Source organism: Aythya marila, assembly GCF_965140915.1.
Source record: "Aythya marila genome assembly, chromosome: 1".
NCBI lineage: Eukaryota > Metazoa > Chordata > Aves > Anseriformes > Anatidae > Aythya > Aythya marila.
This window is the reverse complement of record NC_139042.1, coordinates 134,951,654-134,968,059: the sequence shown is the minus strand read 5'-3', so window position 1 is coordinate 134,968,059 and position 16,406 is coordinate 134,951,654. Positions and strand designations below refer to the sequence as shown.

The window sequence follows — 16,406 nt, the reverse complement described above, 5'->3', positions numbered from 1 at the left end:
TTATTAACACAGGATTCCTATGACTTTCCGTTAGGCTTTACTGATAAATATGTAAATTGCTAAAGAATCTTGATTTCTCATCTCAATTAGTCTTTTGCACAGCTAATAGAAAATAGTACTTGCTGACATGGATGTTGTTTTCCAACACATTTATTACTCTATTTATCTTTCTTTAATATTCTGTGCTCATGCTCAGAAGGGCCACCCTTGAATACAACAAAGATGCACTTGCCAGTTTTAGAACCAGGCCAAAGATGTGCATGCAAAACACCAAGTCTGCCTCAATTTGGAGGCAAGTCACTAAGGATACATAGAAAGTTCAGTTTGTCTCTAAGTGGTTTCAGTTAATTGGTCCACACCTCAATAAATATATTAAATCTATATAGCCATCAGATTGAGGAAGTAAACAAACACAGAACTAAGGCCCCTGAAACACTCCATACTGAGTTGTTCTTAAAGTGAGATATATAAAAAAAAAATCCGCTTACCCCATCCAGCAACCTAATCTAAAGACACCTCTTCATGGAAGCATGTTTAGAACACTACAGTCAAAAGACAAATACACTATTAACTGAGCCCTTGGACGTTAAATCTGAGCCTATAGTAAACTTTCAGGCAATGTTCTGTTTTTCATTCATACACAATTAACATGCAAGCTGTCAGCTTTTGTGCCTCCAATCAAGGTATCAGAAAGACCAAAAAAAAAGTCTCACTTATTTGCAATGGTTAAACACTAAGCTGGATGAAAAGAAAAAAAAGGCAAAAGGCACCATTTTCAAATAATACTTCAAATGGTATCTCCACTCCTTTTGCACTTGAATATTGAAAATGCAATTCCTGTGACCTCAGCATAGCTAAAAGGGGAGCAAAGGCCTTTGTTTTTTAACTTTGGTCTAGCAGGCTATAGGTCTTCTACTTTAGTTAAGGGGTAGAAGGCCTTAACCTGAAGCATGCAGTAAATTAGGAATCCAGGCTGCCATTTGTTCTCCCATGGAGAGCAGCAGAAAGCAGGTGTGCTGCATCTCATCAAGAAGTACTGCTGCTTTTTCCCTACCATTCGGCATTGCAGAGTCCCTGTGAGAATTGCATCATGCTGCTGCTTTCACCTGCGTTCCCCATGCCCCATTAGCCAGAGGCAGGTTGGCATGTTTCTTTCACCACCCCAAATCTGGTCAGTGAGACAAATACGAGGACAGTTTAAGTTAACCATTAGCCTCTAGCTCTTTGATATTTTCTAGAGCTGGAAATGAAGCAGAAAAAAAAATATTTAATAGGGAAGGAGTTTTCAGCCAACTAGGACAAGGTTTGAAAAGAAAAGGATAAAAAAAAAAAAAAAAAAAGTCTGCTAAAGCCCAGATGGAAACTCGGAACAGAACAATTTTCTGATCTGTGAATTATTGCCACATGGTTTAACTCTACTGAACACAGTTACATATCAAGTGCTCCCTATTTGTGAGGGAAAACTTGTTCTAGAGCTGCAAACTACTGCTCTGTGTTAGGTACTACAGTAACACACTGTATTTTTAGCACAGGGGAAGGGTAATTACTGAAATACAATTGTGCACACGGTCTTAGTAGCAGCCCAAGACAAGGTTTTATAAAAATCCTGAATTTTGTCTGTGAAAAGCTATCTTCAATTAAGTAGCACAACACATACACTTACAGCTCTGCCTCTGCTGTGTTTCAGTTTTAGCCAAACAGATTAGGGAAGAATTCCTCTGAGTGACCATAACGGAGACAGAAGCCTTTGCCTCTGACTTGTCAGATAAATGCCATCTGTGCTTCTGGTCCAAGATAAACAGTCTTCCAGTTGTCTGCTTATAATATTGCACAGTGTTAGCTTGTTGCTACAGAAAGAACAGAACAAACAGTTCTTCTCTAAGAAACACTACTGTCAACAAGACTATGCAAGCAAACTTTGTCTTAAATGGCTGGAGATGCAGTGTCCAAGTCCCCCAAAATCACACAAGTCTGTAAGAGTTAAAACAGTACAATATATATCATTATTGTTTGGGTACATTGTCATCAGTGACAGTTTAAAAAATTAGTCTCAACATAATATGTTAAAGTTAAAAATCAGAGTACAGAAACCATTTAAACAATTACATTTGAACATTCTCTCAAAACAGGAGGGTTTTGCATTGCACCACAGTCTATGAAGAATCTCTGGTACCATAATTTTCTATTCTGATTTCAGTCCGTTCAGTCAAGTTGGCCAGTGTTAAAAACATGCTTTAATTTAAATCGATGTGGTTTATCCAGAAGAGGTCCTGTATTTGGATGTTGAAAGAAGGGAGCACAGTCCAACACTTGTGTTCTATTAAAGCTTTTATTAGCTAGTTTAGATTTTCCTCACAGATTTTTCCAGAGTTTCTCTAACAGTTCTTAACATCAGAGTAAGATTTAAGTGTTCAAGTGAAGTTATGGAAGAAAAACAAAGAACAGCAGCAGTTTGGCAATAATTTCTGAAATCACTGACTGCAATATACTTAAGCCTCCTTCTTCTCCAGTAAGATTTTGTGCAACTCATCTGCGTCCTCACTTGTTTTCACCCTTATTAACATAGTGACAGGAACAGCTGGATTGTTCTCATCAACTGGTGGATTAGGAACACAAACTATAAGAACATTGTTTTTTCCGGTTCTTGTACACGGCATCTTGGATGGAATTAGAACATTCAACAGTATGTTTCCTGCATAGGCAAGAAGAAAAAATTAAAGTTAAAAAAATCCATCTTTTACTGTAATATGGATGTTAGTATACTTACTAAATAGCAATTTAAGTTTGTTTTGAAGGAAGGCAATTGACAAGTGCCATATAAACTTGTCTTATTCTTTTCTAAAGATCTGTGCAAAGCCACTGTTCCTGATTTGTTTCCTTAGTAGTAATGAGGAATCTCTATACTATATCCACCCTTTTTAAAGGGAGGAATCTGAAGAATATCAGATGATAGCAGGGCCACTCGAGGAAGAGGAAATTAAAAAAGGGAGAATCAGCAAATAAGGAATTAAGTCACAGTACTTAGTTTATGCTTACTCAAGTTATTCATTCTTAAGCATAGACCATAAGCAGAAGCAAAAAGTTAGCTTTAACACACATACAGACAAAAAATGGACAAACCACTGTAGAATAAGTACTTTGTATCCTCAAATCATACACCACAACTGCTGTTGATACCACCAAGTTACTAATAACAGCTTTATGTCAACTTCTTAAATTCTGTCATGAGTATGAGACACTCAGTATTAGTGGTGTATTAAAACAATTGAAAAGAAGCTCAAAATCTACTTCAACAGAAGATGGACCCATTCTGTAAGCCTGGTAAGTAGTTCAGAACATGGTAGTAGCATTTAGGAAAGTCAGTCTTTGCCTTCCTTTCCTGTTCAGTTTTTCAAACACAGATTTTAGGAAATGATTACAGCACTGTGTGAAGATAGTAAAAAAGGAAAGTGTGCACCACTATGACTGTAGCAGCTTGTACAAACCAATGCTTGAAGACACCAAACTAACATGTCTTAAAAGTGTATGAGCTTAAAAGGGATTTCCTGATACATCACCTTAGATGAAAGTAGAGGGAATTAAATCAACATAATGAAGATTAGTATCAGCTGAGTAAAAACAAAGACTTCTGTTATAGGGCATGCAAGTTGGAAAAAACAAGTTTTCCCCTGCTCTACTCATTCAAACCCCTAAAGAAATGCTGAGAGCAATGACAGCTCTGCCATACATCTGCCTTCAGTTTTATTGCTAAGAAGAACTGCCTTGATGGAACCTTGTCTCCATCAAAACAAGTAAATGATTTAGAAGTGACTGACACAGGAATCCCAGTCTCACCAGACATTTGAAAGCTTCACCTAATGGGTCTGCAGAAGGTTTTTATAGGCTTACCGGAACACTATAGAAAGTGAAACTGAGATTTTATCAGTGACCTACAGGTACACCATGGCTTAAGTTCTCACATCTTTTATATGCATAATTTATTCTGTTTTGCTGAAGTTGTGAAGTACTTGTGAACTCCATATTCACATTTGCTGAAGCAAGGTACTAAGAGGCAATAAATTTTCTCAACAATTAATATCAAAACATGTGACAGTTTGCCTGCATCTTAGCAGGAAATATGTTGATCTTCATTCTTCACACCTCTGATACGTTTATACATGATTGTGGCATCTTAAAGCCAAGCTTCAAAGCCTTTAAACAAATCAGGAATAGAGAACAGCCACTAAAACATAAAGGGGAAAAAAGTATCCAAACAGAAATCATAACCTATTTCTTCCTTGCACTGCTTAAAGTGTGTTATTTCAGAATACTTGTTGGAGGCATACAATTGCTTGAGATTATTCAGAAGAAAGAAGTTTTTCATTAACCTTATCACTTACACTGTGTAACAAAATCAGGGGATTTTTTTGCAGGGAATTTTACATCAGGACTTATTAGTAGATTGAATTTACTTACCTAAATTGGTATCTGCACGGACTAGGAGCTGCGTTTTTTCATTTCCTGCTGGTTTCAAGTGTAATGTTCCTACACCTTTTTCTTTAAACTCATTATCCTTTTTGTAGAACAGTTTGCATCTGTGCACAAAAAAAGCAAACCTAGTTTGTGTAGATATGCAGAGATAAAATACAAACATCTCCAAATATATACATATGTAGATATATGCATGTACCTGACTCCCAGTAAGCCATTTAATAATCAGTTAACATGCTGTGAGTAGCATAAACATTTATTCTTCCTGATCTTGACTGTTTCATTGCCTAACAGATGCACTAGAACAGTTCAGTTGGAAGGGACTTTCAAAGATTCAATCCAACTGCCTGACCTCTTCAGAGCTAACCAAAAGTTAAAGCCTGTTACTGAGGGCATTATCCCAGTGTCTGGAGCACCAACAGCCCTGGGGTATCAACCACCTTTCTAGGAAGCCTTTTCCAGTGTCTGACCACACTTGCAGTAACGATTTTTCCTAATATCCAGTCTGAACCCGCCCTAGTGCAGCTTTATGACATGGCCTACCATCCTGTCAGCAGCAACCAATTCCATTTCCCCTCCTCAGGGAGCTGCAGAGAGCAGGAAGGTTACCTCTTGGCTCCTTTATGCCAGACTGGGCAACCCAAGTGTCCTAAGCCTCTCCTCACAGGACGTGCCTACCAGCCCTCCTACCAGCTTTGTTGACATCCCCAGGACACTTTAAAGGACCTTAACATCCTTTTTATATTGTGAAGCCCTGAACTGCACACAAGATTCAAAATGAGGCCACACCAACACTATATATAGTGGGGGAATCATCTCTTTTGATCAGCTGACTATGCTGTGTTTAATGCACCCCAAGATGCGGTACAATGGTACTTATCAGTTCAGAAAAAGGAAGGTCAGTCTTTCAGTACTGAAATGAAAGATGTTACTTTCAGGTGAAAAAAAGACAACATACAGCGACTTGTATTCAGGATCTATCAGGAATAATTAAGAAGTAGCAGCTGTAATTACTGTTAGGCACTATTTTAAAACAGTGATTGCAAAACACTACAAACTTACTGTATTATCTGGACTTATAATAGGACCTCTACATAAGATTTGAAAACACTGGAGCTTGTCTTAAAACAACAAACCTAACACCATTCTTAATAAATTGGTTTGCAACTTCTCATAGATAAATTAAACCGCTTTTGTACATGAAAATTCTCTGCCAAGTGTTAAGCAGACATACAATTACTTGGACTACTAAATGTGATTTGAAAAACTGTTTGAGGTGGAGTTAATCTCACTTTAACATTAGAAGTACAACTTATTAACTCCTTCATACAACAGTTTGTATTTTCCAGCTGAAGAGCTGTAGTTTAGGCTACACAAATAACTAAGCATCCAACTGGTTTTGAAAGTACTGTAAGTTATTTCTGTAGTACATGCCCTACAATTTAAGCTTACAAAAGCTGATGAAGGCAGAAATTTTTTCGATCACTTAAAAAAAAATGATCACAAATGGTGATCACAGCTGTGTCCAAGACACAATATTACTAAGATCCTACTTATCTTTGTAAGTACCTTTTTACAAGTGGAACTTCCTGTTCTACATAGCTTCCTAAGAAACTTTATTAACTAGGAAGTCAAGAACATGTCATTAATTTTTACCCTGCAGTGGTTAATAGCAAAACATAGATATGAGTTATATTTTCAATTTGCTATTCTAAGGTAACGTCACTTACTTCTTTGAGTAGAAAGCATCATCCTCTTTTATTTCATTAACAATGACTTTTGGTGGCTCTTCTTCCTTCTCTTCTCCATCTTTTAAATAAAAAGTTTTAATACATCCCATATGTTAATGTCATAAGCATATAATCTGGAAGGTGTTTTGGCTTGTTAATTAGAACTAGTTTATGCATGCTGTATGTTACATAAGCATGCAGAGCCTGTCAGTAATTGCCAAAATACCTTTAAGTCAATGTGGGCTCTAAAGAAGCTTTACCTACAGAAAAAGTCCTTATTTTCATTCAGCCGCATGCCTCAAACAACTTCATGCTCACCTTCAATTTAAACTGAATGAAAATACCCAGCCATTAAACAATCAAAAAACAAATTAAAATACAAAGTTAAATGAGTAAAATTTAAGTTAAAGCCTCTTGATAGGGAAAAACAGTTGTAAAATTTCCAAGAGTAGCCTTTACAAATTATACATACCCCCAGAGACTAAGTTTAATTTGGGGGAAGGGTAATCAGGTGCAGGAGTGACAGCCAAGAAACAGGGACAGGATTATGCCTTTCCAGTCCCTACAGCTGCTATAGCATTTCTATAGCTGACTATACCCAAATTAGCTAAAAACTTTCAAGTAGCATGCAATTTTATTGTCTCTTGTGGTCTGGTAAATAAGATATATGAAATCACGAGGGATCTTTTAATTAATCTATTGGGGAAAGGCACCAGGTATGAAGTGTCCCACAGGCTCAAAGCTGAACATACCAGTTGTTTTAAGTTTTCATTGTTTCAAGTCTTATATTCAGCTAAAAAAAAACATTCTATTACAGAGAGTATAAATTTGACAGACATGCACAGGTCTTGGTAATCATACTTTGAGTGTTACTTAAGCAGCATGCAATACTTAGAATTCCACATTGCTAGTAAAATTTTGCAGTTTTCAAATTCAGTAACTTAGTTCAACTTAGTGTTATTTCATCTTTGCAGATGAAATAACAGTCACAATCATTCACCATTTACCATTAAAATGGTTTTTGAAAATAGATTTTACCTTTATCATCACTATTCCCACTTTCTGTCTGAGCTTCTAACACATTGGTGGATGCTGCAGTTAGAGACTTTGTTGGGTTTGTGTCTTTTCCAAACAAACCTGAATTTCCAGGAGAGAATGAGAAACTACTAAGTGTTCCTGAGCCAAGGGAACCCAAAACAGAACTGTCGACACTCTTGCCAAAATTAAATGAGACAGTTGATGTAGCTCCTAATGATGGGCCTCTTTTTTCTGCTGTAACTTCAGGTTTTTTGTCCAAGGTATTCTCAGTTTTGTTGTTAAACAAAAATGTTGATCCTTGCTGTAGCTTTGAATTCCCAAATGTGGAAATAGACTGAGTGCCAGGTGTCTTGCTGCTTTCATTTTCAGATCCACTATCACTACTGCTTCCATGTTGTTGTTCAATAGTTGCTAAATACTTCTCATAGTCTCTAAAGATGGGTGTCAGATCACACAAGGGGTTTGTGTTTACATGCTTAACTATCCAGTCACGCACAGAACAGTTTAAAGCTGCTAACTGTTTGTGATAAACACTAGAGCTGCAGACTTTACTCTGAGTATAGTCAGAAGATGATGGTTGGCTGCCACCATTAGCTTTTGGGCTTGCAGCCTTCTTTTCAGTAAATGCAGTAGTAGCCGGACCATTTGATATGGTTGATCCTATTAAAAGAAAAACATGGTTTAGAGTTGTGGTTTTTTTTTTTTTCTCCTACAAACTGCATTTCTCATGAAACCCTAAGCTAATATTTCCATTACTTCTGTATTATATCTATTAGTTCTGTTCAGTTATTACAGTGTAGTGTGTTGCATCATGACACTGTATGCTAGATAGCACAGTTTCAAAGTGTGCGATAGCAAATGTGTTCCATCACCTTTACCTCTAAAAAGGTTTTATCTCCAGTATTACATCAAGAATGACTTCAGTTTCCACCTCTTAAAACTGCATGTATTTGATACCTTGTCTCTCCACTAGTATAAAAATCTCTAGGAAATTTTACAAAGATCAAGTCTTGAAACATTAAAGCAGAACTACAGGGCTAGTGAAAAATCAAATTCCATCATTACCTTACCCTACAGAATTTATGGCTGAATTTTCTGATGAATACACATGCTTATTTAAAACTTACCAAATACAGATTGCGTTTCAGAGGTTGTCTTCAAACTGCTGAATGGAGGAGTACTAGAGATACTACTGCTTCCATTAGACAGGCCTTCTAAGGGCTTTATTCCTGCACCATTACCAAACCCACTGAAGCCACTGCCTCCTTTTCCAGAAGGCAACATAAAGCCTTTAAACCCTTTAAATGCTCCTCCACCTTCAGGCTGGGGAGAAAAGAGAAAAAGACAACCAGTTACATACACCTCTATACTTCTATCCTCACTTGATATTCCATTTATTTTACCCTTGTTCAGTGTGTCATTTCATGTCCCTTACTCTAAGTCAGCTATGTAAACAGAGTTAATAGCTTCCTTATGACACATACTGCTGCTATTTTTAAAAGACTCAGATGTTTGGAATGAAAATAAACTAGTTATAGGAAGTGGATACCTAGAAGCTGTTTAGAGCAGTGGATGTGTCTGATTACCTATTTAGAGATTCAAAGCATTTTGTTTTCTTTAAATAATTACCTAGCAATATATAATTGTAGGCTTATTTTCAGGAACTTTTAACATTTACAACCACAGTTAAGAGTCCAACACTTCAAACCACTCATCAAAACAGTGTATTTTATAGTCACCTGTGTAACATAAGTGACTTACAAAAAATATTCCTATGTCACTGATGGGAAAACTTGATAAAGTAACATGTATGCTTTCTGCGACTTTTTCATTACCTAGTTCTGAACATGATCTTTATGACCATAATATTTTATGGTGTAGTTTCTTACATGTTTTTAGAATAGGGTCATACAGCACGATTAGCATCCAAACAGGTACTGCTACTTTTAGCTACTACATATAACATCTTTTGAGGTAGTGAGGACATACATATTACTAGAGTAGAAATTCTCTACTTCCAATGTCTTTAGACAGCAGTCAGAGGAAAAGGAGAATCATTTCCAAGTTTCATCTGCTTTTGTTACTTAGAAATAGCAGAACTTCGCAACTGTAGGTTCATTTCCAGTATCTGGCCTCACGGGTCTGGGCTCTGCTTCCCTTCGTGCTTTACTTTTTCCAATTAAGTCCTCAATTCCTCATTTCTAGTTAGCTATTTTTATTTTTGTCTTTGTTCAGTCCTACCTCTCTCTCTGGACATTCCAGTTAAACAGCAGTCTCTGTAGCATTCTGCTTGCTTCATTTAGGAACTTCAGTAAATTTCAAGTTCGTTTTTGTAAATGTTTCACAGATTTATCATGCAGACTCAGCTGTTCTGCCATCTCTTCTGCTTTTTAGACTTTGTCTAGCCTACCCTACCTTTTCTTCCAGCTCTGATCCATAACAGTTAACTCCCAGCCTTCTGACTATTTCTTTTGCAATCATCTAGTCCCCTTTCTCAACCAATTGTTTTTCCATTTGCTATTGTCCCTGAATCTCTCCTGTTCAAGTTCTGGTTTTTGGTTTTTGTTTTTTTTTTTTTTCCTTACATCAGAGTCCTCTACCACCTCTGTGGCTAAAACTACCATAGGCAGAAGTGGGATGCGACACAATTTATATTGGCTAGAACAGAAGGAAAGTGAAGAGCACAAGAGAAAGTAACCTAACCTGTAACTGTGCCTAGTCCTGTTCTATCTAAAGGAAAGGTTGGATGTGGTGCTTATGGACATGGTTTAGTGGGTGATGTTGGCGGTAGGGTGATGGTTGGACCAGATGATCTTGAAGGTCTGTTCCAACCTTAATGATTCTATTGAAAAGCAAGTCATGATGACAGGTAAAATTTCTGCCCTGTTTCTAACACGGAACGTGCACTCTTGAGAGAGCACAGAAAGATATATATGACAAAGCATCTGTCGAGGATTTTTGAAAGGACCCACAACAAAGTCCAACTTCCTTTCTGTGTTCATTTGTTATTGCAAAGAGTAGGAGGCACTAAAGCTCTTCAGTGGGAAAGAACATTATCATTCTTTAAAAGAAACATCTCTTTCACTCTCGCGTCAATGTAACAATTTGGCTTTTACTTGTTTAATGCCTGCCTTGGACATCCTCCAGCCCTCCAGTATGGTTAACTAGTATCTTTTGATTTCCAGGCTTTTACCTCTGCAAAGACTGGAAGCGAAGGGAGTTGAATAGTTGCATATACCCTTTAAATTATAATTTTATGTAGTACTGTTACAGGCCCAAAGTAAAAAATTTGAACACTTATGACATATTTTGCAATTGAGTCAAACTATGACAATCATGTTCAGTGATTACATTACCTCTGATCCAACATTTCGGCGCTTTGCTTTTTTAATAGCTCTGTTCTTCAGGACTTCCTCACTAGCCAGTGAGAAGGTTCCCACCTTTGAGAAGAAGTTATGAAATCATTAGTGAAATTCCCAGAATGCATAAAAGTATCAGTCTGAAGAAATGGCTGAGATGCTGAGGTAGGAAAAAGTGTTACAGATGTGTTCAAAAACTAACAACTGAGGAATGAAAAAAATTACAGTACTGAGATTAGTAAAATATAAAAATATTATAGTACTGTTGATACTGTCACAGTTCTGTCTTCCCTGTTCTACATCTAATTTCCTTTCATACAGACTGCAATTTTTCTAAGACAAATCATTCAAGAAATTTTGTGTGTTTTTTTTTAAACAAGAAAATAGTATCTCTGCTGAAGGTAATCTGTCAGTATTGCACTGTTACAAACAATATTCAGCTTGGATGAGGCATATTGAGATATATTGACGATATTCCACAATCTTGGAAGTTCAGTTATTAGGGAAGGTAGATCATTATTAATTCCTACCCCCAAAATAAATGAGGAAATTAAGTTTCTTTATATTCATATTTCTGAAAGAGTACTATCAGTTTTCTTTCATACATTCTATAAGCCTAAGCATTCAATATTTTTAGTAGCATAGAAGCTAGCATAATTTGTTTAGAGATGAAACACAGGTCTTAAATAAATACGAGACACTAACATGAAAGTCTGTTTAAAACCAGATGAAGCGTCTCATTTGACTGTTTACTTAAGCTCCCTGGCTGTGTAGGGGCATTCTGCTAAGCACTCCAAACTAACATACTTCTGAAATTAACTACTACTGACCTATAAAACAGCTGGTAGAGATATGAAGAAAAATATCCAGACTGGATTATGTCAGTGAAACTTAAAATCAACTATTTCAAGAAATTTCAAGAAACCACTTTTCTTGTGAACTGAATAAATGTCCATCACACAGCTGGAGGGTTCAAAAGTACTATACATTCTAACATGACTGGGTTTCCCTTTAAAAATGTAAAGTTGCTTTCCTTTAAGCCACTAATGTCGTTTTAACTGTTAAAAGCTGCTTTGCCACATGGTCTGCATATACTGGAAGCTTTATTAAAAATAACTAAGTTATATAAAATAATCTTTAATACACTTTCAACCAATTTCACTGTAGATTTCACCCACAAGATGAATAGCGCACGTAAATAACTATCCTGCTACCTGCTGCAGGGAAAAAAAAAAAAATCAAAATGTATCGTTTACCTCCTCAGCTTCATCCTCCTGATCCCAGTTTCTGTCAGTCAGTTCCTTTTCTGCAATTCTCTTTGCCATTCTTCCACGCCTGTGTATAAAAACAATCAGAAATGCAGAGAATCAACTACACAGGAATTAAATTCTAAGCAACCCTGATTTGCATTATTCAGAGCAAGTAACGAGAATCAGAGTTCATACAGAAATCAGTCAAAATTGGAATGACCATTGAAAACCGAGTGTTTTTAAAAACAATAAATAGCACTGGACAATACTGGACAAAAACTGGAGTTGTGGTTATTAGCCAAACTTGATATTAAATTTAAGCAACAATAGAAACATGCAGTTCAACTACAGGTTAACTGTTTAGCAGCTGAGCTGTCTAAAAAAACATCCTTTCAGTCCTATGACCTTTTCCTTGTCACTGCTTACTCTAAAGGGCTGGGGAAAAAAACAAAAAAAAAAAACAAAAACAAACAAACAAACAAAAAAACACTGAACACATAAAAAAGGATCTGGTTAAAAGATTCCATATCCCAGTCCATCTTCCTTCAGGACACCCAAGGTAAACACCAAGAGTCTTGCAAGAGTAAAGTTGCTTGACAGCACCTAAAATGAATACTGGTAAGGACCTACTGAAGCAACTGCCAGCCAGCTTACTTTGGTTAAAGATTAACATATTCTGCTATGAAAAACAGGGTTGCTAGGACATTAATGAGAATGTTGGAAAAAAAAAAAAATCTATTGCAAATGAATAGGTGACTTTTCCTCTAAAAGACACCTAAGATGTGTTACTGGTTTTAGATTAACTAATGTAAGCAGCTAACTGTTGCTTGCATTACTTACAGAGTTGTAACTCTGCAATGTAAAGCAAAAGCAACTCTGGAGAAGTAATGCTTGTAGTTTTAACTTCCAACTTCCATTTTAGTAAAGTACAATTCATTAGCTGTGCTCAAAACACAAGAACGAATCCAGCTATGTTATTTTATCTGAAAGACTTGGCAAACAATTACTAAAGTTTTAAATGGAAAGAAGTTATTTTGACTATGATTTTATCATCTGACATTAATATGAAAGCTTTTCAGAGAACATAGTTTTATCTACATTCTTTTTTTCAGAAGATGTAGTTTTATAGCAACACAAGTCTTAAGCAAGTGCAAGAATTAAAATTCCTAAAAAAAAATATAAATAAATCTTAGGTTTATGACTGAGACCTGGACAGAAGATAAATCCACAAATAGTTGAATTTCAGAGCCAAAAATGACAATACATGATTACAGAACATCTTGCTTAGCCAATTAAATATTTTTAAACAGAACAGTAAATCTGCACAGCAGTCTTACAAAGGTCATAAGTCAAAGCAGTGAGTTTTGGTCTGACACACAAATTTCACAAGCAAAGTTATTAGGATCTTTCATAAGGGCAGTGACAAAGACTGGTTTATATAAATGGTTTTAAATGGCATAACCCACACCATACATAAAGCAGGTGTCCTACTATGCAACTCATGATTCTCTGCAGACTGGCTGTTTAAATCTAAGCCAATGAAAAAACTAAAAATACTTTTTTTTTTTTTTTTTAAATTGGTTCTGTGATATAGCTTCCCACAAGAGTATATACAAACACATCAGAGGAAGGCAAGACTGCATCTCTTTGGCAGCAGCCACAGCTCAAAGGCTTGTGAGACTGTAACCTAGAATTACTCCATCAGACCCCACAGAAAATCAAATTACCACTCTTGACGCTAGCCACTAAAGCATTACAAGCACTATGTTTACCAGAAAGCATATTCTCAACTAAAAGGAAAAAGCACTAACCAAATTGGCCTAGGCTCCAGGTTCTTTACACCTACCTCTGTTTACATTTCTCTAGATCAGTACTGAAAATAGGAGCAGACAAGAGTGCCTAACATACACAAAGACAGCAGCAAGAGAATTCTAGACATTTCTAACCTGTGAAAGAAGCAACACAAAGCCATCTCTATTTGATGTTTTCTACATATACAGGACAACCTTCAAGAAGTTTTTGTACCAAGTGTTCTGAACAGGTCGAGATGGGAGTACTTTGAGCAACAGCTTTTTACTCAAGAAGCACAACAGAGAGGTTTTGTTGAGCTACTGCAACCCATCTAGTAAGTTATTTACTACATCTTACTTCATGTAACATTATGACAAGTCTGAATTTTAACATCTGCATTCCACAGAACAGTTTACCTACTGTAAGGCTTAAAAACCTGCCCTACTGGAATCTGGAATGCACGACCTAAAACCGGGGAGCAAAAGAAGTCATTAGTCCCTCATCCACGCTGAGGAGCCTTCAGCCACGCCACGTGAAGATGCCATGTGCACTGCAGCCACTTTTTAACTCCTGCTCCAAGGCAGGACGCACCCGGGGCTCCTGGCAGTGCCAAAAGCCCCGAGACCAGGCGGGCGCTGAGCCGAGTTTCCCCCTTCCCGAGGCACTGCTCCATTTTAGCGCAGCCTCCTGCCGCAGCACGCGCGGTCCCTCTGGCTCCCTCGCCAGGAGTCCTGCAGCCGCACCAGGGAGGTCCGTCCTTTCCTCCCTTCCCCCAGCCGTTAACGGCAGCTCGCACTTCCCCCAACCGCCGGTACTGCCCTCCCCAAGGCGCCGCCCGCCCTTCGCAACGCTATGTGTGTCCGTGAGGCCCCGGGAGCTGCCCGGCAGCACCCTCCCAGCAAACACGGCCTCGTTTGGGTGTTGGGGCGGGGAGAGCGGCACTTTTTCAGACCGATCCTGCCCTACGCCCTGCGGGAAACCCGCGCCTTCTCTCGCGGGCCAGACACAGGGGACGGTGCCGCCACTTACCCCCTGGACGCCTCCCCTCGCGGGGAGCGACGCTCGCTACGGGGCCGAGGCTGCTGCGGGTGGCTGTCAGAGCCTGCTCGCGGCCTTTCGGGCTCCGGACCCCGCTCAGCATCCCCCTGCCGGGCTTCCCGACGCCGCCGCCCAGCCTCAGGCGGCCGTCGCCGCCATTTTGTGCCTGCGGGAAGGCGGCGAGCCGCGCGCCGAGGCACCAGGCGGACACCGTCCCCCTGGCTCTGCGACAGCGCGCATGCGCCCCTCGCCCGACCGCCGCCTCTCGTATGGCGCATGCTCGGTGTGACGGGCAGGCGGCTGTTCGAAATGGGGGGTCACGTGCGCGCGCGGCGGTTGCGGCCGTTGGCTGAGCCGTTGCTGGGGGGAGGGCAGCCCGCGGGTCACGGTGGCGGCAGGTTCGCGGCCAGAGCCCGGCTCGTCGCCTGCCTTCCGCCCCGCGTGATTAAACTGTGGGGTTGTAGCTGGAAGCCACTGAGGAGAAGGTGATGATCTCCCCTGTAGGTTTAAAACAGTGGTCTCCAAGCGCTTTTGCACGATGTGCAGTGCTCGTGTGGCCGTAGGGCAGTAACGGTGACAATGAGTGCCGTCAGAAGGACCTGAACACTGTAGCCTGAATCTTAGGATGCCAAGCCAGCAGGTGGAAATACCCCGACCTGAAATTAAAACAACGAACTTTTCACAAAGAACACGCTCTTATAAAGCTTACCGCTTCAATATATGGGATAGCACCCCCCCAAAAACAAACAAACAAACAAACAAAAAACGCTTTGCATCACATAACAGAGTGGTTTTCATCCTATCATCCTATCCAGGACCCTAGGATTCATGAAGCAGAGAGCCCTTCCTCCACTGTTACTGACTTTCAGTCTTCAAATGCTGTATTTTCACGTGTTACCGTTTTTCTTTATAAAACTGTAAAAATATTTTGAACCATTTTCAGGTAATGCTTTGGAAAAGTCATTTTACCTGCTCTCTTGGGATTCTAGATATACTGTTTTAAAATGTGGATCACTGCACAGTGATGGCATAAATGATCATTAATGCCTTGAATTTAAAGTTAAATATTTCTTAAATACCTTGTTATCTTTTACTGTAGAAATAGGACTGTGGTGGTGCAAGCAAATTTTTCTTTAGTTGGCACTCCGCTGGTTATGCTTAGATATCATATGTGTTTAGATCCCATCAGTGATGCCATATTTTAAATCTTCACATAAATGCAGGAGCACACTAAACATTCTCTTGCATTTTATATGTCTATGAGGTAGTCCTTTTGAAAAGCTCTCTCCTTAAAGTAGTCAAATCAAAAGTGTGAAACATTCCAACTTTATTTGCTCTTCTGCAGGTTCCTAGTAGTTTAAGGATATCCTTTCCCAGAGTTTGTGTGCACTCTGGTTTACCCCTTCATAGTTGCAAAGGCAGTCAGAGACAATCTTTAGAAAGAGTTTCTGGAATAACTGCACTTTGCTTCTGTTTGCACAGAAGATACTCAAGGCTCTTACTAACAAATATTAAGACTCTATTGTCCAATTTTCACAGTTTTCAGATCAGTGTTCCTAGACTTTTGTCTGTAAACCAGGGTTTTTTCCCCTGAAGTTCGTGTTGTTTGTTTGGCTTGCTTAGCCCCAAAACCTCAAAGTTGCTTCTGTCTGCAGGCAAGTTTTCTTGAGTTCGTCTTTAGTGAGCTTTTCCTCTGTTTTTTAAAGACTGTTTTGGTGCTAATATTTGGT

At 38.8% G+C, this 16,406-nt stretch overlaps 1 protein-coding gene across 1 annotated transcript; it reads right to left on the bottom strand.

Annotated features, from left to right (window-relative positions):
- Positions 1-2,310: 2,310 nt before the first annotated feature.
- NUP50 (nucleoporin 50) lies at positions 2,311-14,917 on the bottom strand. The gene is made up of 8 exons (XM_082783862.1): positions 14,668-14,917; positions 11,854-11,932; positions 10,595-10,678; positions 8,366-8,561; positions 7,239-7,898; positions 6,201-6,279; positions 4,456-4,574; positions 2,311-2,692 (listed from the first exon to the last, which is right to left on the bottom strand). Exons 2-8 carry the CDS (start codon positions 11,920-11,922, stop codon positions 2,490-2,492), a joined length of 1,410 nt encoding a protein of 469 aa, XP_082639988.1. The 5' UTR covers positions 11,923-11,932; positions 14,668-14,917; the 3' UTR covers positions 2,311-2,489.
- Positions 14,918-16,406: the final 1,489 nt, after the last annotated feature.

What these genes read in the sequence shown, in the direction of transcription:
- NUP50 (XM_082783862.1), bottom strand. Translation starts at nt 11,922, where the DNA reads ATGGCAAAGAGAATTGCAGAAAAGGAACTGACTGACAGAAACTGGGAT. An exon ending in TGAAACGCAATCTGTATTTG is followed by an intron (nt 7,899 to 8,365) that starts GTAAGTTTTAAA and finishes TTCTTTTAATAG; the next exon opens with GATCAACCATATCAAATGGT. An exon ending in TGGGAATAGTGATGATAAAG is followed by an intron (nt 6,280 to 7,238) that starts GTAAAATCTATT and finishes TTTATTTAAAAG; the next exon opens with ATGGAGAAGAGAAGGAAGAA.